Raw genomic sequence first — 26,040 nt, forward strand, 5'->3', positions numbered from 1 at the left:
TTTAAATATCTTTTAAAACTTTTTCCTAGTGCCTTGTCCATAGCTTGCAGTCAGTATTTGTTGCTTAAGATTGCTGGCTCAATCTCACCACGGATATTGGTTGAACGTCTCTGAGAACTGTCCTCAACTACTTCAGAAAGTTTCTTATTGATAAGTCAGTCTGAGAAATGGAGGATTTATTATTGTTTCTGCTGTGGATCTTATTTTTCTTGTTTGGTTACAAAACTGGGAATCTCAAAGAGACTGTTCATTTGTATGTGTATGGGGGGGGTTCCTTTGAAAGGGACTTTAGAAAAGCAGACTTTTTATTTTGTAAAGGATTTTTGCAGCTTACAAGTCCTCATAAAAAAAAAAAAAAAGCCCAAATTGGTTGAACTTGATGTTCCCCTCCTCCTTTCTCCTCCTTCAGAGCCTTTTTCTAAACCTACTTCCCTTAAAATGACTTTTATTGATTTTCACTCAATGAGAGTTATTCTTCAGAATGAGGATGGAGGGGTCAGAGAGAGAAATTTACCCTGTGTTACCTGTGGAATAGGTGTACCTCTGTATCTAGTCTTGTTTTATTTGTTCTGTTTCCTGTATCCAGAAACCTGCACACTAGGGATCATTAGGTCCTCTGTGTCTTGGTCGGAGCTTGAGTACAGTATACTAATAGATCAATTTATGTGTTCATTCATTCAGCAAACATTTATTGAGCAGGCATGTCCTAGGCATTGGAGATACTAAGATGAATAAGATGTAGTCACTGCCCTCAGTGACCTCCAGATGTACATGAAGGCACCAACTCGGTGGGGGTTGGGGTCAGGGAAGGCTTCCTCAACGAGGTAACTGAATATCCTCCCTTAGGGAATCCTAAGAGACTAAAGAGGTCAGCCTTGTAAAATACATATAAACATCTAATCAAATTAGCCAATTAGAAAGACATTTATTAAGAAAGGACAGTCTTTTACCAGTATGTCCTATGTTTCTTTTTCAATTTTTTCCAATTTCTTTGTCTCCAGTCTTATCCCTCTCCAGCCTACATTTAAAATTGCCTCCAAAGCTATTTTTCTAAACTCTGATCTGATCATGTCGTTTCTGTCATGAGAATTTGTAGTGGCTATTCATTCATTCATTCATTCATTCATTCATTTATTCTATGTAATCATCAATCACCTACCATGACTGTTAAGTGTTTGGGATGCAGTGGTGAGCAAACTGTCTTTCCCTTTAAGAAGCTTTTCAGTCTAGGGGCACCTGGGTGGCTCAGTGGGTTAAAGCCTCTGCCTTGGCTCAGGGTCCTGGGATCGAGCCCCACATTGAGCTCTCTGTTCAGCAGGGAGCCTGCTTCCAACCCCACCCCCTCGCCTGCTTCTCTGCCTACTTGTGATCTCTGTCTGTCAAATAAATAAGTTAAATCTTTAAAAAAAAAAAAAAAGAAAAGAAAAGAAGCTTACAGTCTAGACCAGGAGACAGACAAGCAGACAAGTAAGTAGACAGTTTCAGTATAGTTTAATACTAGCTTTGACAAGGTAAGCACACGATTCTGTGGGATTGTATAGAGGAACACCTTGTCCTGTCTTGGAAAGCCAGGTAGTACTTCCTGAATCTTGTCCTTATCTTTTAATCAATTCAATCTAACAGATACTAGTATCTATTGTGCTAAGTCCTATGCAAAACAACTGCTTTCAAGCAGATCAAAGTCTAGTGGAGGTGCCTGAAAATTTAATCGATAATTCCAGCACCATGTGGTAAGTGGATAGATAAATGCATAGCATGCTCCAATAACACGGATTGGGGAAAAAAGAGGCCGGTGGTAGTGCAGCTTCCTGGAAGAGACCAGGCCTAAGCAGAGGCTTGAAGTAGGAGTAGGAGTTGGCTAGACAGTGCATCGTTTAGATCCTTAACAGACAAAAATACCCCTTCACAATCCATTGATCTACTTCCTCAATGCGCTTTTACATCTTCTATGCCTTTGTTTTTCAAATGAGAAAAAATAACCCCTGGATTATTTAGTGTTACACATGTGATATGAGAACGTACTGGACAAATTGGTGCATCTTTCTGGAGCATCAGTTTTATCAGCTGATAAATCATTGAGAACACTGTTTTATATTCAAACACAATATATTTGTGGAGTTGAAGGCAAATTTTCCATTAAGTATTTCAAGATAAAACCGGATACGTAAATTCAGGGTTGCCCTTAGACACCACTATCCACCATCACCCCTTTCTTTTAGAAAAGTTTGAAAGGCACTATCTGAATGCGCCAAGAACTTTCATGTCTCTGTGCCCTACCATATGCTGTTCCCTTGCCCTAGAGGACTCATCCCACTTTTCTCCCTAGGTAAACTCACTCTTCTCCTCCTAGATAAACTTTATATTTCAATGTCCTACTTAATGTCATCCCATAATAGTCTTTTTTTTTTTTTTTTTTTTTGAGAGAAAGAGAGAGAGAGAATGGGTAGGGGAGGTGGGGTGGGAAGGCAGAGGAAGAGGGAGAGAGAGAATCTCAAGCAGGCATGGAGCCCATTGCAGGGCTCAATCTCATGACTCTGAGATCATGAGTCTGATACTTAACTGACTGTGCCATATTATGAGGAGCCCCCTCCTCATAATAGTCATTTTAACACAATTTAAATATCATCCTATATAATGTTTTGGGGGTTTGTTTTTTTGTTTTCGTTTTTGTTTTTAGATTTTACTTGTTTATTTGAGAGAGAGCACAAGAAGGGGGAAGGGCAGAGGAAGAGAGACAAGCAGACTCCTCACTGAGCAGGGAGCCAGACATGGGGCTCGGTCCCAGGACCCTGAGATCATGACCTGAGCCAGTCAGACACTTAAACAATGGAGCTACCCAGGCACCCTTATAATGGTTATTTTTTGAACACCCACTTCAGTCCCTGCCTCCTTTCTTAGTAGCTCCAGGTAGAGCCAACGCCTCCGGTCGTCCTTTACTCAGGATCTCCATTATAGCCCTTCTCACATTCTACAGCACTGTTTACCAGCTGCTTCCTCATTTGTCTCCGCTGCTGGAATTGGAAGCTTCTCTAGGGCAGGGATGGACTCTTTTAAAATTTAACTTTGTTTTCTTAGTGCCTGGCCCAGTAAATACCTGTTGAATGTTATTTATACGGACCATTCCTTATTCTGCATCAGCTCTGCTCTTACCTAAAATGTTATCTCCTTTACTTCTCATTTTCAGGGAGTGGTGTGTTTCATGAATGTATATTTTCTAGACAAATGCAATAGACTTCCTAAAGCATCAAAATCTGCTTTGGGTGGGAATTTATTTTTCTAAGTTTTTACATATTTGCTTGCTCTCATAAGTAAAATATACTAAGCATAATGTGTTCCTTGATGATCTAGCCCTTCAAGCATTAGGGTTTTGCTGGTTTGGAATTTGTGACATCCTCTGGGGCCACTGACGGGATAGGGCTTCTTGCCTCCACACTGAAGAACCCCATCGTCTTCTAGTTTGTGATTTATAGTGCTTGCTTCTTATATATTGGTCACGGCTTCTGGCTGTGAATGTGCTCGCTCTAACCACATTGCCCTTTGCTCCTTTTATATGCTTTTTAATGGATATTAAAATTACAAAACTAATATATGTTCACTGAAACACAAACAAACAGAAGCATTTGAAGCAAAAAGCCCCTTCTTTATTCCCGCTCCCCCGCTCCCCTCTCCCACCCACATTCCCACTCCCACTCCCTGGCATAACTATTGTTGGCAGTTTAATGTATATCCCTACAGGCCATTTCTGTCAATATGTGTACGTACTTGGGTACATACAAATATCCGATCATATTACGTATGCTGTTATATGACTTGCTGGTCTTCCCACTGGACAGTATACAATAGGTATCCTTGCGTGTCAGTTCATCCAAGTCTATCTCCTCCTTTTTAATGGCTGCCCCCTTTTAATTTGACAATCTTAATCAGCTGTAAATGGGAAAGCCAAATAATCAAGCTTATTAGAATTGTACCTAAGAAAGAGTAAATCGGCTCTGAGTGAAAGCTTGAGGAATTCTCCTAGGAGTAAAATGTGTTAACTTTAGTGCAAGGACTTTGTAATGTTTATTTTGGCTATTCTGGGACCCTTTTTGCTTATTTCCTGGTCCATTGTGTTTTGGATAGCTGAGGTTGCTGGACAATGACCCGCGAATTCGTGAGGTATTACATATTCGATTTTGCATTATATAATTTTGCTATGATTTTGTGGATTTAATTTTTTCATTATTTCATCTAATTCTTAAGTACTTGCATCATAGTGCAGAGCACTGAATATGGTAGGACTTCAAAAATGCTTGGTTTGGTGATTGACATAGGGCTTCTATCATCTCCTCGTGAGAATGTCCACTGGATTTATGAGAACTCTAGAAGCGGATCTGAGGAAGCCTTTAACTACTAATGAACATTAAAGTACTGGGGTGCCTGGGTGGCTCAGTGGGTTGGGGCCTCTGCCTTCTGCTCGGGTCGTGGTCCCAAGGTCCTGGGATTGGGCCCCAAGTCGGGGGGGTCTCTGCTCAGCAGGGAGCCTGCTTCCCTTCCTCTCTCTCTGCCTGTCTCTCTGCCTACTTAAAAAAAAAAAAAAAGGACTGATAGCATCTTGTCTTCCAAATAATAAAATGCTATTTCAGATTCATAGAGGGTCTTCTTTTGCTTCATCTACCATAGAAAGTGGCTAAATCCTACTGTCTTTTTTTTTTTTTTTTTAATAGACTCCAGACCCAGCATTGGAGCCAAATGGGGGTGGGGAGCTTGAACTCATGATGACCCTGAGATCAAGACCTGAGCTGAAATCAAGAGTTAGAGGCTTAACTGACTGAGCCACCCAGGTGGCCCTGCCTTTTATTTATTTATTTATTTATTTATTTATTTATTTATTTATTTTTTAAAGTAATCTCTACACTCAATGTGGGGCTCCAACTTAAACCCGGAGATCAAGAGTCACATGTTCTACCAACTAAACCAGCCAGGCACCCCTAAATCCTGTTGATCTCACCTTTCGATCTCACTGCAATGTGTTCCCTCCTCTCCATACACCGCCTCAGTACCTTGATTCAGGCTTTACTAGATCCCAAATGACTTACCTGTCATAAACATCTTAACTGGTCTTCCTGCCTCCTGTCTAACCTCCACCATGCTCACCCAATAACTGGTAATCTTTTTGAGCAGAAATCTTACCATGTCATACCCCTGAAAAACACTCTAGGGGTTTTTCATCAGCTACAGGATAAAGTCCACTTTCCTTAACTTAGACTATATAGCCTTTTGTGATTTGCCCCACTTGTCCTGATTATCTCTTGCTGCTCAATGCCTCATACTTCAATTTCTAGAGAAATCAAGCAGCTCATAGTTCCTTCAACACATCACACAAGAGAATTCTCAACAGATGCTTGTTAAATGAATGAATGAAACATCCCATATAGCTGGGATGACCATTCAACCTGCTCAGCTGGGGATGGTCCTTTTTCACACCGGCCATCACAGCGTAATTATGAATGGTGCTCCTTTTCACGATCAGACTTGTCTCACACCAATAAATTACACGGTCATTCCAATAGCAGCCACCAAATTGTCTTCTACCTCTAGTCTCCTCTACCAGACGGTGAGCTCTTTGAGAGTGGAAATTGTGTTTGTTCACTTTATTTTTATATCCTCATATATGCATTCAGCTAAAAGATTACCACTGTTAGATACTGAGGATATAATGCTGAATAAAATAAAAATGGTTCTTGCCCTCAGGAAGCTTACACTCCAGCAGGAAAAAATAAACTAATGGGAAGAATAGCACCTACTATAATAAATCCTGCTGTGAGTGAATGACTAAATGTGGACTAAGATTTAGAGGCTCCTAAACAAACAACGGTAATCCCATGAATTACAGATACAGAAATAGTCATAACCATAGAACTCTAGATTGATCAAATCAATCATTTACTTAAAGAATTGCTCATTAAAATTAAAAATAAATTAAAGAAAATTTTTTTAAAATAAAATTAAGAACCTAAACATACATGATGTGTAGATGCTACCTTAATGTTAAACATAAGAAAAAAGGACCATGCAATAAAAGCAAGAATGAGACTCTGAGGGCTCTGTGTTTTTAGAGAGACAGTTTGTAATCCCACGTAGTTCTTTGCTGAGCGGATTATCAGTATGTACTCTATCCCCCCCAGTCCCCCACCCCACTTTTTTTTCAGATGGGAAATCTGAGGTTTCAGAAACTGAGCCACAAACAAAGGAATGATTTCTTAAACCAGGATTAGATTTTGGTTGGGCTTTGCTTTCGGAGCTAGGAGTACCTGCTATCCTAGACTTGTTAACCATATTCCATGAACAAATTGCAAAAACCCTTTCAACCTCAGTTTCCTATTTTATATATAAAATAATGATAATATTATCTCCAGAATTAATCTAAGGATTAAATGGGGTTATGTAAAGGCATTTAGTCCTGTAACCTGGCTCTTAGAAGGCACTCAGGGAATGTTAGTTCTCCATCCATTTCCCCCTATTTATCTTTCTGTACTTGGTGAATTTTTTTAAAAAAATGATAGAAAGAAAAGGGGCACCTGGGTGGCTCAGTCGTTCAGCATCTGCCTTGGGATCAGGTCATGATCCCAGGGTCCTGGGATTGAGCCCCCAGTTGGGCTCCTTGCTCAGAGGGAAGCCTGCTTCTTCCCTCTCCCACTCCCCCTGCTTGTGTTCCCTCTCTCACTATCTCTCTCTCTCTGTCAAATATATAAATAAATAAAATCTTTTTAAAAAGGATAGAAGATGATTAAAAAAAAAAAGAAGTGTAACATAAATACCAGTAAAATTTTTAATTCTTGATTCTGGGTGCTAAACTAGGCCCTCTCCACAATCTCTAAAACTTGTAGTTTTATTTATATTCATCTGTTATCTTACTCTTATAGGCAAAGACCCTGAGAAGTATTCCAGGAGCAAAGCAGTAGGTAAGATTTTTCTGGAAAAAGGCAGAGTTTATGAGGAAGCCAGGATCTGGGAGTCATTCAGCTGCTGTGGGTGTCAGCCTTAAAGATTTTAGCCTTAAAGACCATTTACTCTTGGTCACTTTTGGTTCAAGAAAGGAAGAGCACCAAACAATTCATTGAGATCTCCCCGGGCGGGGGGAGAGAGGGTGTGATGAGGGGGAAGTGTGAACAAAAGCATGCGCTCTCTGTTGGGTTACCACAATATCCAGCGACCCCAAGACTTTCCAGCTCTTTCCTGAGGGCCAGCAGGTCTGTTCTCCAGGAGTGCCCTGGATCTGGACTCCATTTCCCAGAGTCCCTTAGTGCCCTAATGTATTCAGTGCTCAGAGTGCCTGTATGTGTGTGAGTGTGAGAGAATGTGTGCGTGTGTGTGCGTGCGTGTGTGTGTGTGTGTCTCCGAGTCCCTGGGAGAGTGGAGGCTCATTCACTGATTAGAGCCAGCGCTGAGAGGCAGCACTGCTCCTTCTCTCACACCAACCGAGTCTCTTGATCTGTACATGCAATCCCAGGCAGCTCGCGAACACAAACCCGGGGCCAGCCGCCTACTGCTGCTGCTGCCGCTGCCGCCGCCGCCGCCACCGCTGCCTCCGCCGGCTCTGCGCACCCGGGACTTTTCATGCACCACACTCACTGCCTCCTTCCCTCCGTGTCCTGAAAAGTGCGACCGTTCTCCCAAGGAATTTCCACGGCAAGTATGGAGACCAGAATGGGGTGTGGGTGTGTGCGCGTACACAGAGGGGTGGGTGCGAGAGCGGCGGGTTGCTCGGGAACCTAACTTTCCGGGTCCGTTTCCTAGGGATTCGGGCGGCTCTCCGCGACAGGGGCAGGGACTGGGACCTGGGCTGGCGCGTCTCAGATCTCCGCGACGGTGCCTCCCAGCAACGGTGCCCTGCGCACTCCGTGCGCTGCCTCGCTCAAACTTTCCGTCTTGAGTTTTCCTTAATGTGTTTTATTTGGGGGGTGCGAGGGGGAGGGACCAGACGCGGGAATTGGACAAGTAGGGAGGGTGATGGGACAGCCGGGGAAGGGAGCAGGACTTCTTTTTTCCATCTTTTAATAAGCCCCGTTCCCACTTTGTTTGGGTTGATGCGGAGATAGCCTTATCGCCGGGCTCCCCCGCGTATCCCGCGGCGATTTCCGGCAGGGCCCGGCCCGGGCGGTGCTCAGTGGGGAGCCTGAGACGGCTGGCAGGGTGGGAAAGGGGAGAGCCTAGGGAGGAGGATCCCCACCGCCCCCACACTGCTAGCCACCCGCCCGGTGGGGTACGCGCGCAGCGCTGGGAGCCTCAGGCCCCGGGTTGCTCGGCTCACTTTTTCCCAGCGGGGGCGGGTGTGAAGGGCGTGGAGGGAGGTGGGGGTGGGGTGGGGGGAGGCGCGGCGCGCAGGAAGGAGGCAGGTGCTGGCACTGAGGTGGTCCGTTCTAAACGCAACCGGTAAACTCCCTGCTCCGCCCGCCTGGACCTGCCTGGCCTTAGAGCAGCCGGACCCGTGGGGGGTCTCCCGGGATTTTCGGGGTCGGGACTCTAGCCCCGTGATTCTACGGAGCCGGGCGGGAGGACCGCCGTGTAGACAGCGGCGCGTGGCTCTTTTTATTTTAATCTTAGACCTGCCTTAAACTGAGTAACAATTTCTCTCCCTCCGACTTGAGAACAAAACTTTTCAGCGAGCACGCAGGTCGCTGCAGTCCTGCGGCCACCGCCACCGTGCTCGTCAGCCCCTGCGGAGCGACCTTCTCCGCCCGGAGCCGGGCCCCGCCACCGCGCTCCCGAGCCTCCGGCCGGCCCCTCTCCCCAGCCCCGGGCTTTTCAGGGCTCGGCCTGGGCGTTTCGCCTTTGTGCTTTGTAAGGGAAAGCCTTTTCTTCCAGGGCACAACAAACTTGGGCGGAGAGCTTCCGTGTGGCCCCCCGGGCGAGGCCGCCCACGGTGGTGAGACTATCCGAGGGGATGCCTGGTCCGTCCTTTGCTCCACGAGCCCCTCCAAGAGCTCGAGGCCCAGGTGGTCCCCGGCCGGCGAGGGCGCGCGGGAGCCCCGAAGTAGCGGGGGCTCTGGCTGCCCGGAGGCAGAGGAAAAGCTCTCGTTTCCCGTTCGGAACGCACTGCTTTTTTGGGCCCTGGCCGCAGGTCCAGCGGAGTGGCAGGGCCCCGGCTCCGAGCCGGGCGCGCGTCGCACCGGGTGGGTGCATGGGGCGGGGGCGCTCGGTGTGCGGTTCAGCCCTGCCTGGCGTGGCCGGGCCGGGCGGTCCGGGGTCTGTGGCCTGCGCCGCCTCCCTGCCCGGGGAAGAGCAGGGAGGGAGGACTCGGGCGCGCTCTGCCCGCGATGCCCACCAGCCACGTCTCGCCTCCAGCCCCCGCTCCGGACTCGGCTTGAGCAGGAGGGGGGGGGGGGGGAAGGAAAAATAAAGAGAAAAAAGGGCGGGCAGTGGGGAAACGGCGGGTCAGACTGGAGGGAGCTGAGCGGCCAGGGATGCCCGGCCTCCTCCTCTGCCCGTCTCGGGGGGTTCTTGCCCAAAATGGAAAACGAGCCGAAGGGGGAAGGTAGAAAGAGCGTCGAGGAAGAGATGCGGGAGTCTTACGTTCCCATCCCTCCTGGCCCGCGGAAAACCGGCAAAAGTGGCATGAGTTCGCTCGCTGCGATCCAGGGCGAGGTGGGGGAAGGCCGAGGACAGGGCGGCGCCGCCCCGCTGGTGACCGACCGTGGCCGGGGCCGGGCGCCCAGCGAGCGGGGACACACACCTGTTCTGCGAGGCTGCGTCGTGTGTGGCGGCCGGACGGCGTAGGCGCGAAAGGCAAAACTCTCCCTCCCTCACCCCAGGCCCGCAGTCCCGGAACCGGGAGGGCCCGGTTGCCCCGCGCCGGCCCGCATTTACGGGAGCGCCAGAATCCATGAGCCCGGTGGCTGCCCGCCGAAGCGGTGGCGCGCGGCACGGAGACCCGGGTGACCCGCGGGGCGGGGTTGTTCAGCGGCACGAGGTCCCTGGACTTTGATCGAAGGCAGACTCCCCCCAGTCCCTGCCCCGCGGGCCTTGCCCGGCTGTGGACCGGGGCTCCTCGCACTTGTCGATTCTTGCCTGGCCGGCGCCCTGTTTCCCCCAAAGTTACAAGCAGCTGCTTTCGTGCAGAGGTTGTTGGGATCTAAAGTATTCTTTGTGCAATGGCAGCCGAGAGCTGGGGGAGACGTCAGGCCAAGGCGTGGTGGGCTCGGCTCTGCGTTGGCCCCAAGTTTTTGCAGGTTTCGCCTTCACCTCTTCTTCCTCCGTTTTCCCTAAAAGAGTTGGTTTTCCTGGGCTAAGACTCCTCCCGGCTGAATTTTGCACCCGCTTGGCTGAGCTGGCAGCCCCGCAGCCCCGCACTCTTCGAGAGGCCGGGTTATTTCGGATTCGCACCCGTTGGCCACGCTGGGCCTGGGTCGGGGCCCAAATCTGGGACGGATACCCGGCCACGTCTGAATTGCGGGCGTTGGCCCCAGCCTTTGGAATAGTGTTAAGCTTATGCTTCCTGAGCTCTTGCATATGGTGGTAAAATTTCTGTTAGAGCGGTGTTTCCAAATACCCCCTGGGCATTTGGTGTGCGGGAATTCTCTTCAAGCGAAGAAGTCTGTGAACTTAAAAAAAAAAAAATTCTTTCCTGAGTTCTTCACAACCCCCCACTACCCTGGCCCCACTTCCCATTGTTCTTTGCTTTTTAAGTTGCCTGTTAATTTTTTAAAAGTTTATTTATGCAAAGGAAAAATATCGTTTAATTTGTTCTATTATTTTAATTCCTGGCTTTTGGAAACGATTCAGAGACCACAAAAATGTCACCTGTTGTAATAAGCAGAGGAGTGTTGTGTGTGCGTTTTAATTGCCCGCAGAGTCGTAGTTTGGTGGGCGTTCAGAGCCAGGGCTCGGGGAAAGAGGCTTTGCAGCTTTTCTTTGTGGCAGTCATTTGCAAGTGGGTTTGGCTCCTAGCGGCAGCAGCAGCGCCGCTTCCTTCTACGCGGATCCCAGCGCGGGTCAGGAAGTCCAGACCCTGAACGGGGATGGTCAGAGGCTGGGGTGGGAGATCGCCCACTCTCTGAGACTTTCTTTCTGGCTTTCGGTTTTTCAATGCGAAAGTGGCTAGTTCGCGCCGGAGAGCGCGGAGCGCTGCGCATCAGCCCAGCTCCAGACATTTTCACGTTCCAAACGCCAGTTTCTTCGTTTCATTTGTCTTGGTTCTGGCATGTTTAGCCACGCAATTAGTAATCTCACTAATTATTCAGTTAGCTGGCGTTTTGTAATCACTTTAAACCAGGGTCGTGTGTGTAATTTAACAAACAAACAAACTCCCACACATACGGACCTCAACCAAGCCCATCACGTCAAGGATTTGAAAATTTTAAAACTCAATATTTGCTGGTCCCCCCGTCCAACCTCACTGCCTGCCAGACAATTTATTTAGCTTCGTGGATTGATCCCTCCTCCTTGTTTAGTTAATTCAACAAAGACTTTTTGCAATCTGTTTGGAGTTTGTCTGATGCCGTGGAAAAGTAGCTGATGATTTATTTGGTTGCTTTTCGATTTCTGTCTTCAGCCCTTCTTTCTCCTCCTTTCAGCGGGGATGTCAGCTGTTATTACTTCCTATTGATCCCTTTGCAAAGTGAGAAGTGAACTAAAATTAATGTCAATTCCACTGCTCGGATCAATAGCTGGAGTTATTTTAATCTGGATTTGCACGAAGTGCTAAATTAAAAAAAATCAGCATAGAGGCAGAAAAGTAACAGTTACTTACTTTCCCTTTGCCTGGTTCTTTACAGTCACCCAAATGCTCCATCAAGCTGATTATCTTACAATCCATATTTTTTTAATTAAGAGGGTCAGTTAGTTTTCTTATTTTGGGTTCTGTGTTTAAACCCATGACATTTTGACATTGGGAGTGTATTAACTATAGATTTTCATAATGACTGTGGTCTGCTGAAGCCCCATCTATACAAGTTGTTAATGTGAGGAGGGGGTAAGAAAGAAAAGGAAAAAGAAAACACACACACACACACACACACACACACACACACACACCCTCCCCCCACAGAGACCAACGCCCACACAGTGGAGTAAAAGAGATGTGGCCTGGAAAAATATTGTTGATTTATTTTCAGTATAATGAAGTTTCAAATGAATAACCAGGTTTGAGTGATTCACCGTGTTCTGTTGGAGTGTCCGGTGCTGTCGCCAGATTGCTAATTTATGAAACTCATTTAACATAATGAGGTGATCCAGGAAGTAAAAATAGAAAGTGAATTCTCTGGGCAATTGGTTATTTGGGGGGAAAACATTCCACCCTTCACCCCCCACCTGTGGTGTATTATGTTTGTCCTTTTCTCCTGCTTGCCTCATGTGATATTGCTTGTTGAGAGACAAGAAGTTAGTTATTTCTGTTATGAAGAGCTGCTTAGAACCCTTGGAACAGCCCTAGACCCACTTTTAGAGCATCCATGTTGTGTGACCATTAATCTGACTTGGAAACAGCCAAGAACAGGATTCCCAGACCAGGCTTGTCAGGCTAACTGGCTGTACTTGGCAGATCATTCCCTGAGCTGCTATAACTTGACAGGAAAGTTATTTAAAATTTGGAAGAGAGAAAAATCCGTTAATGTGAGATACATAATCTGGTAATTTAGCAATGATGTCTATAAGGAGAGATGCCAAATGAGGAAGCAGTCTGATGGTGTGCACTCATCTTCCCAATTAATAACAGTCATTGACACGTCTGCTACAGGATGAGAGAAGGAAATACTCTCTTTGCACTGCATTAAGCCAAGGGGATTCATCTACAGTTTAACTGAGGCTTCTCTAGTTGAAGGAATATCAAAGATACTCCATTATCTAGGTGTTTTGTGGGGTTTTTTTTCCCCTAAAGGGAGGGGGTAAATTCTTATTTGAGCTATGACTCTCAATTTAAAGGTGATAATTTGTAGCAGATGGTGATTTTTGGTTACACTTTGAGTTTCATTAAGTTTCTGTCTAGTGTATATTTTTGAAGCTAATAAATTCTAGTGTTCATCTTATGTTATCCTGACTTTTGATATATAGCCCTTCTCTCACTCCCCCAACCCCCTACTCAAAATAAATTTTGAAATGGAATCAGTGGCTATGGAGATGTACAACCTAAATTTAAAAGGGAAATTGAAGGAAGTCTCTCCGAACTCCAGATTTTTCCATGGGCCTTTATCAGACAACAACTGTGACCAGGCCAATAAGCAGAGCAAAATAAGTCAGAAATTTTGTTAACATTTTGCTCCAAATGTTAATGGCAAATTCAAGGCTGTTTACAAATCTACTTAAGAGCGAGTGCATTAGTAACTAAAATTACCGATCCGTTCTTTGCTGCCCCTGGAAGACAGCCGCTTCTAGAGAACATATGCCAAAGGCACCCATTATGGTGTTAAATATTGTCAGAGATGCCAGGCATTTTACTGATGAAGGTTTTGTTCCTTCTCAGGAAAGAGAAAACCTGTATGATTAGAGAGGGGTGTGCATCAAAAATAATATTGCACTTCTTTCTGGAAACAGCTTTAAATGATACATGAAGATATGTGTTGATGTATGTGCCAATGTGTGTGATTTATCCACACGTACAATTCGTACCGACTAGCATGTACAGATGGTCTAGATGTGCTTGATTTAGGAATTTTTCAGCACCGGGGCGTTGTCAGGGGAGATGAAGAGAGAATGTGTTTGTGGGGGGTCACCTAGGTAGAACCTCGCCTCTGTTTGAACATCAGGCCTGCCATGAGCAGTGTGTGCGGGTGGAAACCCTTTAAAATATAGACCCCACCTAATCTACTGGATGTCTTGGCCTTCCAAAGCTCATTTGCTCAGGGAATATTGTATTTGGAGGTTTTATGATTTTTTTTTCCTTTGCTGGGCTCAGGCGCATTTCACCCGGAACGTGTAGGGACCAAAGTCAGCTACGCGTACATCACAGTAAGTTGTCTATTGATTTTCCTGAATGAAAATGGTCTGATGCTGCTGCCCACTGGCTCCTAAAGCCTCTGGTGTCTCTTGCCCGAGCATCTGTAAGCCAGAAGGATGGTGTTTCGATCACTTGGGGTTTCCCTTTTTTTCTTCCCCCTGACCTTCCTCCCCCCTCTTTTCTTCTCTTTGCTGTTTCCGCAGGTCTTAGAAGGGGATGATTCCCCAGTAATATTCCCTGCCCTGATCCAAGGTGCCACCCGGCCTCCCTCCCAGGGAAGACTGCTTCTCGTGTGACACCAGCCATAGAAAGAGACTCCGATGGACTTACACCGGGCAGCCTTCAAGATGGAGAACTCATCCTACCTCCCCAACCCGCTGGCATCCCCAGCACTGATGGTCCTGGCGTCCACGGCTGAGGCCAGCCGCGATGCTTCCATCCCTTGTCAGCAGCCACGACCCTTTGGTGTACCTGTCTCAGTAGACAAGGACGTGCATATTCCCTTCACCAACGGTTCCTACACCTTTGCCTCTATGTACCATCGGCAAGGTGGGGTGCCCGGCACTTTTGCCAATCGTGATTTTCCCCCTTCTTTACTGCACCTCCACCCTCAGTTTGCTCCCCCAAATCTAGATTGCACCCCAATCAGTATGCTGAATCATAGTGGAGTGGGGGCTTTCCGTCCCTTCGCTTCCACTGAGGACCGCGAGAGTTACCAGTCAGCCTTTACGCCGGCCAAGCGACTTAAGAACTGCCATGACACAGAGTCTCCCCACTTGCGCTTCTCAGATGCAGATGGCAAGGAATATGACTTTGGGACACAGCTGCCATCTAGCTCCCCCGGTTCACTTAAGGTTGATGATACTGGGAAGAAGATTTTTGCTGTCTCTGGCCTCATTTCGGATCGGGAAGCCTCTTCTAGCCCAGAGGATCGGAATGACAGATGTAAGTACTTTGGTGCAAGCCTTCCCTATCCCCAGCAAGCCCTGCCTCACAGTAATGTTCAACAGGTCGGTGGCAGTTTTCATGCTCCTAGGAATAGGGAGGGCCGGCTCCTTCCCACTCAGTGGCTGCGGAGTGCTAACATTTACTTGTCTAATGTCGATGAGAATTGACAGTTCCGGGAGGACATGTTTTCCTGATGGTAGCCAGAGGCAAGTTGGTCTCCAAGCTGCCTCTCCCCAGGGCATGATTGACTTATTCTCTGGGGACTCACTCTGGAATGAAGAGGGGTGCCATATGTATACAGGAGCAAATGCCATTTTATTAGAAAGCTTAGGTTCCTAGGATATTTGGGGGGCCCGAAGAAACTTGTCCATCCCTCCTCTCTTTGCTATCCTCATTATATTTCTCTGATCTTGACATTATTTTTTAGCTTTTCCATTGTATCACATCCAGTGGACTCCACGTGATTTTATTTTCCCAACTCTCAGCCCTTGTCCACATCAGGCTATTTTTCAGAGACGGACAAAGGTGTCGTCAATCACCATAAAGCATTTCAAACAGCTGTGTTTTCCTTGCGATCGCAAGGCTAGAAAGCCATCTTCTCTTGGGATTTAACAGGTTTGCTGGATGCTTATCCTGGGGCTCACTTTTAGGACTAGACACGGTTGACCCGTGTGACTATTCCATATTTGATGTTCACAACTATTATTAATTTCTGCTTATGGAACAGCTTTCTTATGTTCTCCCAGTGCCTCATTGAGCTTTGGTGACCCTTGCTAATAGTTGGAACCAAGCCTTTATTTGGAACTTGTAGACCAGGAGGGCTGAACCCTGCAATTCTCCTCTAATAGAATCAGAAAATAATTGTGTTCTGACGCTTTTGGGCTGTGGGTAGGCAGAGCAGTTTTCTTCAAGCCTAGTGAGAATTTATGAACTGAGGGCATTTTTCCACTCAACCCTTTGTTCTAAGATTTGCTTCATTTTATTTTCTTAAGAAAACTACATCTGAGGTTTGCTTTCCCCTCTTTCTTTTTTTTTTTGTGCTTCTGTCCTCTCCATAACCACCAACACGAATACCATTTTTTTTTCTCTTCTCTTTATGATGCCGAGGAGAGTAATAGAGACATTGCAGCTCTCTCCCCTGTCGGCACTGCTTCCTCAGGCTGTCTCCTTGAATTAGGTACTGTGTTAACTTTCCTGCGCTAAAAGGCATCTGCCTAAACCCAGCGTACCTTTTCAATAAAAGTCATCATAAAATCAACCTGCCTTGTAAATCCATCGCTCTTTGGTTTTGAAATATGTTGCAAGTGTGTCTTTTATGTCAGCGTCTGTAAGCCTGAGACCTCCCCACTTCAGGGAGAAGCTGCTAGCACAAGTGCCCATGTGTTCTCTCACTTCACTTGGGCCCCTCTTCCGTCGTCTCTCCCCTTGTGGACAGCTGATGCATGCATTACCATACTGCTTTCCCGGTATACCTTCAGGACACGCTGGCGTCTTGTGGGTCTGTTGTGTTTTACTTCAGTGCAGTTTTCATTTGTCAGTGGGCAAGCCATCAAGGCGAGCTGTCATCTGACCTCTGGCTAAAGCTGGCCTCGGTGATTCTGCACCCCTTTTTGCTCCAAATACAAGTCGAAGATGAAATCCTCTCAAACCTAACATGCCGTCAAGTAACATCTGGAGATCAAGATTCCTTTCTTCTCTCCCAGCAGATCTGGCTGGTCTCCGTTTTTCTCTCTTTTTAGCCCAAACCTGTGTCAGACCCCCAGAGCAGGAGGAAGCTTGATAGTCAAGTCAGAACTCATAGATGTGGCTATCCATTCCCCTCCGAGTGTCAAAGCCATAACTCTTCTGTTTGCCTGGTTTGCATTGTGTGGTGGTGCCATTCCCCATGGAGATGGCTCCCTCACACAGGAATACGCCTGGGTGGAGAAAAATTAAATGAGTCTATCTCCCAAAGTGAAATGGAATTCTGACCTTGAAATTAATGAGATTCTGATCAGAAGGGTGGGGAAACTTCTTTATTTCAAATTGTAGTGCTGCAGAAATGGGAACCCTTTCCCCTTTTATTTGCTTAAAATATCTTTCTTTTGAGAGTACTTTGTCTTCTCTTTTTTCTCTTACACAAACATAAAACCTATAGGGGTGTCTATGAGCGTAGGATGTTTGCGCACCCACAGTATTACCTAGAGTTGCGTTAGTGACTAATCTTTAACAAGAAACAAAAGTGCCAAGTGAAGAGGAGCCTCTTAGCCTGTGATAGCCCTGGGTCTGGGTTCCTTCCTCCTTTTCTTTCCTTAGGGGGCAGAGCAGCCTTCGCAGGGTTGTACTGGGGAGCGTTTGTGCTTTTGGTTTTGAGTTTTTGGAAGGCGGGAGAATCATTTTTCTGTAGGGAAGGGTTGAAGAGGCACCGTGACAAAGTCGGCAGCGGCTCTCTTGGCTCCTGTCATATGCCGACGTGTGTCGGAATATTTATGGTCTGTTTTATGTAAATACATATTTAAGGGCCGTTAGAAGGCCTGATTATTCCCACTAGATGCCTTTCAGGTCCTCCCCACAGAACCGTTTTGAAATAAGTAATATTTCTCAGATAATCGAGTGACAGTGTACAAGACTGCTTCCGAAGGGAGAGCTTAAGGGGCAGCAGGGGCAGTGAGGGGGGATGGGGAGGCCAGAAGAGAGAGGATAGAAAGTGTTCAAAAGAGCAAAGTAATAGGGTGCAGTGACTTTTGGTCAGATTGCCAAAATTAACCAGGTATATTCTAGTTTTTTATTCTTAAAATTTAGAGTTAATTTCTGATGTGGTGGACTTATTCTTCAGTTCTCTTCTTATAAATAAATTTTTCTCATAAAATGTTTTTAAAAAGTCTTAATTAAATACAACAGTAAAACTTCCAAATAGGCACTTAGCTTTAGGGGTTTTTTTCAGGGGTGGGAGCTGAGCATGGGTGTGTGTGTGTGTGTGTGTGTGTGTGTGTCCTTTACTTAGAGTACAAGTTTTATGACTGAGTTTTAGGTCAATGAAAAATCAGTTTTACTATGGAAACACTGACAGTTTTTACTGTCGCAGCCACCCCCCTGCTCACACACTGCATCCATATGCAGATATGTCCACATGTGAGCGCATTTGAAAGGGGCCTGCAGACATGGTGTAATGCACACGTGTTCTTTCCTTAAATCTGGGTGCCGATAGGCAGGCTTTCTTTTGCGATTAAATATGCATTTTTGTAGACCTAAATTGTAGCTATTTGGGTAAAGTGTTGTCTCTCCTAGTGGATGATTTCCGGTTTGCTTCCCTGTTCACCTACCTGGTATCACAGGTGATTCGTGAGGTAGGTGTTGGGTTCTATGGAAAAAAGAAGCCTTGACTCGGCAGGACTGACTTATTTGCCCTGGAGAAAGGGAGAAGTGTTTTGTGAGAAGCCGTTCATGGAGGATGCGTAATTCCCCAGGAAGGGAACTGAGGTAACTCTTGTTTATTGTCACTCCCTGAACCAGTCTCCAAGGCTTCTTGTCCAGGGAAATGATGCTAAAATTTATGGACCAATTACGAATAGTCCACGTGTGTCTTACATATGAAGTGTCTTCAGATATGTTTCCCAGGGCTTTTAAAATAAACATTTCCTCAATAAGGAAACTTTATAACAAAAGGGAAGCCAAGTATTGTCCGCTGCCTTGTGCTAGAATCTATACATTTATTAGCCCCTTAGCGCCCTGGCTCTTACCATGTGCATTTCCTTGTTGTGCTCTGTTGGCCACCCCTGTGCCCAGATTCCTGACTGGGTGATGCAGGTGTTTTGTGTTTTGGGGTGGTGGAGTGGGGGCAACCAGCCCGCCAGTCATTCTACTCCGTCAGCCCAAATTGGAGTTGGCTAGTATGCAGGCTCACCAGAGGGCTGAGAGGAACCAGAACTGTCCCAGTTGGAGCAATGACTGGCCCAGGCTTCTGATTCACCTCAGGGACGGGCACTGGGCATTGACCCTGCAATGGCCCTGTTTCCTTGGCCCTTCCCTGTGTCAGGCAGATTCACAGGTAGGCAGGAAACCGGGTGGCTTACAGCAGTTCCTGGATGTTCTATTTTGCGCTCATCTTTGATGTATTTGAAAAGTCTTTCTTGAGCCCTGAATAGGAGATGGTATTTGTACCCGGAGAATGTGTCATGTATCATCGAAGACCCTGTGTCTTAACAGATCAGCTGAGCCCACATACGCCCAAGGACAGTCTGGAATGAGGAGTCCTGGCTACATCATGAGGGTGGTATTAAGGGGAATTCTTCCCAAGGGCCCTGGGACTGGAGTGGCCAGGGATCCTAACCTGGGGTTTTAGGAGAATTGCTCTCACTGGGGAAGATGTCTGGGATAGTTGTCAGGTCCCCAGGCTCAACTTCTGGGTTGTAGCTGGAGCAGATGACTGCAGTGGAAGGGCCAGCAGATCTCCAGGGGAGATGGGTCAGATGGCTCCTTCCATACCCACTGCCCACACCTAGCCCAGTTATCCCTCAGCTGCTCCCGGATTTCTCCCGCAGCCCCTTTTCTCCTCTCTCCGGGGGTGGAAGGCAAGAACTCCTGTAATGTGTGGTGGTTTCTGGTTGTTCGCTCCCAGCACAGTCATGGAGACTCCTTTTCATGCTGCCGGGTTTAATTGTCTTGTTGGGATAAAGAAATGTTTGCACAGCTAAAGTGGGGCCGGGCTGGACGGGAGCAGTCCCTGATGGCTGCAGAGCCATCTGGCCTGGCTTGGCTTGGCTCAGCGCGCCGCTCGCCCGCCGCCCGCCCGGCGGCTGGGCTCGCTCCCGCTCTCGCTCTTTTCCCCCGTCCTCGCTCCACGCCGCGCCGCTCTGGTCGGCGGCTGCCTCCTCGCGCGGCCGGAATGCCTAATCACCATGGTGAGAAAACGGACACCGCAGCCGTCCTCCCTCCTCGCCTCGCGCCCTCCCTCCCATCAATTGTCATGCAGAAGTGATCCGGGCTGCCGTTTCCTCGCGGCCGCCAGCCAGCCCCTCGCCGCTCCCGGCAGAACGGTGGCTGGTAATTGATCGTTTGGGGGAGGGGGCGCGGAGAGACGCGAGGCCCGGCCAGGGGAAGGAAGGACCACAGAGCGGGCACCGTTGGCTTCCTTGGAAAGGACCCCCCTTGGAAAGGACCCCCCAGCCTCCGCCACCGAGATGGCTTTCAAGTGGTTTCAGAAATGTTGGCGACCTCGCCCTCGCTCGGCCGGACTCGGAGGCTGCGGGAGAACTCCGGGCGCTGCCCCAGGGCCGGGCGAGAACCGCGCCAACGCCGCCGCCGACGCCGCCGCCGTCTGCGGCCGGGACCCGCGGGCCGGCCTGGTCCCCCGCCCCGCCCCACCCCGGCCTCCACGTCCCGCGGCCCCAGGTCGCACTAGGAACCGAGCCCTGGGTCGGTTTCCTGTGCTGTCGTCTCAGCCGCAGAGGGAGTGTGGGGACGGGGTGAGGACAAGGGAGTGAGTGTGACCCCCCGGGGGGGGCACGCCCACGCGGGGGGTCGGGCTGATGGGGGACGGGGTGGGAGGTGCAGGTGAGCGCGTGGCTGTCTGAGGAGGCGAGGGGACCCAGCGCGGGCGGCCAGCGCGCGGCAAGGGGGTGGGGGGGGGAAGAGAGGGAGGCGTCGGGGAGGGCGCGGGGGCGCGTCCAGGAGGACGGACGTGTGTACACGCGCATCTGGTGCTAGCATTTCCCTCGGCAGCCGAGGACTTTGATGTTTCTCCTGTAGATTCGAAATGTTTCCCCGTCTCGCTTTTTAAATTTGTAAAACGCTCCGGGGAATGTTTCCCAAGTCCTGGGGTTCGTGAATCCGCAGGATGGCTGCTTTTCGGGCGAGGCGAGTCTCGGTCGCCTCGGACAGTCCGAGGCTCTCAGCCAGCACAGCGGGGCTTGTTAAAGTCCGGGCAATTTCTGGAACTCTTCCCACGGGAAGTTTTCCGGGGCTGCCTTCCGGTCAGCGGCCCCAGGTTGATTATTTGGTGGCCCTTTTTTGTTTGAAAACAAAAAACACACATTGTATCCTAATAACAAAAGTTGCTCTCCCTCCCCATCCCCTTTCCTCATTAGGCAGAAGAGGAAACTGAAAAAATAGAATTATATTTTTATATTAGTTTTTCTTATTTTTAACCCTTGTTAGCTACATCCATCTGGTTAATAAATATTAGCACACATTGAAATGTATTATTTGTAAATACTCGGCAGCTGGAGTGACAGTACATTTAATAGAGTTATATATTCATAATGGTTTTTCATATTTTTAAGTCTTATTAACCACGTCCAGCTGGTCAATAAATATCAACGTCCATGTTGCAATGTACTCTTTATAAATACTTGGGATTTGGAGTGATGATACATTTTAAGTGTAAAACCCACACAATTGTAACACCAAAATTACAGTAATCTTTGGATTTGACTATTCTCTTCCAACAGTTTAACAGCATTTCCCAGTGCCATTCCCCCCACCCCAACGACAGATGAACTGCAGACTTGAGGATAACTTATTGCCGTATAGCAGCTAAAATGCCTTCACGTTTAAAAAATACCATTTAAATTATGACGTTTGTGGCTGAATAGAACCTGCAAGTCTGTGCTGTGGGTGGGAATTTGTAAATATCTCTTTCTTTGGGCAAGGAGGAGAATTTTCTGCAAAAGAACTTTCACCTACTTAGTCTCTCTCTTAGGCCTTTTCCAGGAAAAGATCCTGATTTGGGACTATGGGTTTAGGCCTGGAGAAATGATAGGCTGTGGTATGAATAAGTAAACCTGGCAGATGCTGAGTAAACAGGAGAAATTCATTCCCTTCCATTTTTTACCCAATGGATTAGGTTTTTCTGTACTCTTAAGCACAGTTTAGTTTTAGTACTAAAAAAATTTGGGGGGGACACTGGTGCCAATCACATCGAAGGGTTCAGTGTTAGTTGAGTATTGAATAAATTAACGGTGGTGATTATAACCTAATTTTTCTCCCAAGTTTTCATCTGTTTGTCACTCTTTGGCATTGCACTGAGTAATATCTATTAGACTATTCTATCCCAAAGGTGTAGAGGTTGGAGGGAAGAAAAGAAGAATTTATTTACGCCTTGAGGTTTAATAATGACAAAAGTAGGTAGGGAGTTTTTCAAGAGATATGTGAAATTGCCTTTCTCAGCTATAGACGTATTGATTATTTGGGGTACCAAAAGAATCTTTCCTAGCTTAAAAAATAATTCAAAATTTGCTTTTCTCACCTAACACTCTAGGAACCTAAGATCAGAGGCTATCTCCTTCCCAAATGTTTTCTCACAGCATTACGTCCCCTATCATGGCGTCCACAAATGCTGATCTGCTTTTGATGCGTATTTTTAAAAAAACAAGTTCCTACCCAGGTCCTGGGTGAAGCTGGAAACAGACAAGTGATGTGGAGGTTTTGTAGACACACATAACCATCTGGCAATTCAGACATTTGACCGTCAATCTTCCCTGTGGAATGTGTTCTGATTGAAGATGACCTAGAGGAAATGAAAGTTGTGTTTTTTGGGGGAAGACATGGTGCTGCATCCAGCATATTCTGTTCAGCAGATGCGGAGCTGCAGGAAAGTCTAGAGCTGTATGTGTAAGGAAGGGACCTTTTGGTACAGTCTCATGAGAAATCAAGCCCAGTAAGCCTGAGTGGGACTCACCAGATGAGGGTTGTCTTTTTCCACTGAAATTCATTTGCAGGCTGAGACTTATGGCTTTGCATCCATCTTAGAGCAGCAGACAGTGCGAAAGCTGTAGGGAGGGGGCAAGGGCCAGTCCTGGACAGATCTATGCTTTATTTTCAGGTGTATGACTCCCCTTTAGGTGCCAGCTAATCCTAGAGTGCTCTCATTTGGTCTTTGCTTTTTGGAGTGTGACTTACACCAAGTCAGAGTGGCCTAGCAGAATAAATACCTGTGAGAGGAATAAATGTTGCATTTACCCTTTTGGAGCCTCAACTTGAAAATGTTTTAGATCAAAGGTGGGAAGACAGTCTAACACAGTAGTTAGGAGTTCAGCCTCTGGAGTAAGATCCTGACCCTCTAACTTACTTACTCAGTGATCCTAGGCAAATTACCTGACCTTTCTGGGCCTCGGTATTCTCACTGTAAAATGGGAATTACACAACTTAAAGAGCTGTTGTGAAGGACTGAATGAGATTAAATACACAGCTAATGCTTGGAACAGTACCTCAGACATACTAAGCATTCAATACCTAATGACTTATTTCAAGGATAATCTGGTGGTATAATCTTCATGGTTAGAAGCACTGATGTAGCCAAACACAGGGTCATTAACAACTCGCATGTATGTAGGATCCTTTCATACGTTCGTGCCTTATGGCAATATGGAAAAAGGAGAGAGAAAGTCTAAGAGCCCCTTTCTGCAATACCCAGCTGCTTCACCTCCCTTCATTATTACCCATCCACCATGATTAGCCCCGGTGGCCCTCTGACCTCTTTCTCCTTTCATTTTATTTAGAAGCAAGGCAATATTAGAGTTAAAGAAACCCAATCTGAGTCAGGAAGCGACCTGACCAGGGTTAGTTAGTTATCAAGGCAGTGGCCCAGGTCAGAGAATCCAGATCTCGTCATATTTTCTTATTCTGGAACTTTGTATTATCAGATATCATTTGAAACAAATGGACCGTTAGAATTTGTTTGTGGTAGAGATTTGAGCTATATGTAATCAGATTTTCTGTAATGGTATTTGACTAGTATTAGAATGCAAAGTCCCAGACTTTCTAGTATGTCCCTAGATTTTAAGTTATACAGGCACTTTTACCCTCTTGCCTATGTGAGAGAAATCTGTGAACCTTCCCCCATCTGTGTGTGTCACAGTCCCACAGCATGATGGATTGTCTCTGCTTGGGGGAGGCTTAGGACGGGGCTTGAAGGGGGCTTGTAGGTCAGGAGAGAAATACAGCAGCAGGACTGAGCTGGGGGAGCTGCTGGGGCGGGATTAGCAGGGGAAGGGGAGGGCAGGGTTGGGTGGGGATAGGCCTTTTCCATGGTGTCTGTGTGCATTTTCCTAGGAGTAAAAGAGGGCTGTCCATTACTCTGAGTGCACAAATAAACTCAATGTTTTCTTCTTTGTAGAATGAAAGCCCCATGGGGCTTGGGAATATCAGAGAATGATTCTGCACGTCAGTGGGAGAGGTGGAGAGTAGGGGGATGGGAGTGGGCAAGACTGACCTTCTGCCTGAGGACCTTGGATTTGAGTCTATTATTTAAATATAGTGGTTTGGATTTGAAAAGTCTCCTGTTCACATACATATGTAGCAGAAATAGCCATTGGCGGCCAATTGAGGCCGACACCTCAATCCTTGTTAGGTCCTTCATGGCACTGTTGCAGAGAAGGGGTTCAGGTCCGCGTTGGTGGTGAAGAGCACCCACTTCTCCTCTCACCCTATCCCCAGTCCTTAGGTAGGAAGGGAAAAGCTCACCATTCTTAATTTTGAGTTGTTAAAGAAGTGGGGAACGTCGGAGATTTAGGCCCCAATGCCAAAGTCAGTGGAAGGAAGGAATTCCAGAAAAGAGAAGAGTTGGACCCAAGAGGTGGATAGGGAGGTAAAGGCAGTAGTGCGTACTGGGGTAAGGAATCAGCAGGGACTGCAGTTAGAGCCTAGGCTTTGCCTTCCTTCCTGAGCAGTAAAATTTAAAAAAAAAAAATAAAAAAAAATCCTTAGAACAACAAAAGTCTGGACGCATGGGCTTCCTTCCTGACAGGCCAACCTGGTGGGGCTTCATTCAGCCTGAGCAGCAGTCAAGGCTGATTTACTGGTAAGAGATCCCAGACAGACGTTTGGGCTTAACCCTTTCCTAACTGCAGCGATGCCTCATTGCCAGAGCTGCCCTCTTCTTCCAACTTCCCATCACAGTGTGAGTAGCTTCTTACAGTCACTTGTTCTTTATTTAAAGAGGGTCCTTGCTGCTGAAGGGCCTAATACCCTCTTCATGAGAAAGCTGGGTCTAGGAGAAGTTGAATGACTTGAAAGAGAGGTCTTCCCATCAAGTCTGTGACAGGGCTGGCATTGTGGCTTACGGCTGATTTAACTCTCAGGCTCTTAATGATATTATATTGACTTTGGAGCATTATATTCATCCTTTGGTCGTGGAAGTGCCTCCTGGAGTCTGTATTGGGGTGATCCTCTGAGCCTCAGCTCTGCCTCCATACTGTGCTGGCCCCACAGAAGGAACACTGCTGCTTATCTTAAGTGTTTATTGGTGTATTATGGATAAAACTGGCAGAGTACATGAGGCATGATTCAGTTTCCATCTTGCTAATATGATGCACTCATTAATTCATGTAATTATTCAATCAGTATTTACTAAGTACCTGCATTGTTCCAGGCGTTATGCTAAGCGCTGGGAATACAATGATGAGCAAGGCAGATTATATACAGTCTCTGCCTTACTGTAGCTTAAAGTTTAGCAAGCAATTGCCGGATGTTGTGAAAAGTACAATAGGGGAAGTATAAAATGCCATGGGATTAGAAGCTGGAGCACCTAATCTTGTCTGTGAATGTGGATAACTTTCTGGAGCGAGTGACCTTTAAGCTGATATCTGGACATCAAGAAGGAATTACTTTATTCAAAGGGACTAGGTGTGGCAGTTTGCCTTTATGGACAAAGTATAGCATCTGAGAGTGGAAGAAAGAACTCCAGAGCTGCCAAGGACTTCTTATGATAAAGGAAAAATAGAATTTCTGTCTGCCAGGACCTGAGGCATGACCTTGGGTCTCTACAGTACTTCATCCTATAGGCAGGTGTTCCTGAGAACATTCCTTTAATGCTTATATACTTCTGAAGCCGAATATCATATAGGGTCTTGTTTTTAAAGTAACTTTCTCTTGTTTTGTCTGTTTTGTTGAAGTATAGTTAACATGGAGTAGTAGAGGGAGGAGATAACTAACAGAGTAGTAGAAACATTGGTTTCAGACATACAGTATAATGATCCAGCAGTTCTGTACATTACTCAGTGCTCATCAAGATAAGTGTCCTTTTAATCCCCTTCACCTGTTCCACCCATTCCCCACTCTCCTCCCCTCTGGCAACCACTAGTTTATTCTCTGTATTTAAGAGTCTGTTTGGGGCGCCTGGGTGGCTCAGTTGGTTAAGCAACTGCCTTTGGCTCAGGTCATGATCCTGGAGTCCTGGGATTGAGTCCCACATTGGGCTCCCTGCT

At 47.0% G+C, this 26,040-nt stretch overlaps 1 protein-coding gene across 1 annotated transcript in view; it reads left to right on the forward strand.

The window, feature by feature from the left end:
- The first annotated feature begins 7,647 nt into the window (after positions 1-7,647).
- The window catches only part of LOC111143719 (ring finger protein 220), a 226,465-nt gene continuing 208,072 nt past the window's right edge, over positions 7,648-26,040 (forward strand). Inside the window, exons 1-2 of the mRNA XM_022497546.1 lie at positions 7,648-7,668; positions 14,113-14,854. Of these exons, the coding sequence (XP_022353254.1) occupies positions 14,230-14,854 (625 nt within the window). The 5' untranslated portion in view covers positions 7,648-7,668; positions 14,113-14,229. The remainder of the gene's footprint in view (positions 7,669-14,112; positions 14,855-26,040) is intronic.

Source organism: Enhydra lutris, unplaced genomic scaffold (assembly GCF_002288905.1).
Source record: "Enhydra lutris kenyoni isolate GAN:26980312 unplaced genomic scaffold, ASM228890v2 scaffoldscaffold9, whole genome shotgun sequence".
Taxonomy (NCBI): Eukaryota; Metazoa; Chordata; class Mammalia; order Carnivora; family Mustelidae; genus Enhydra; species Enhydra lutris.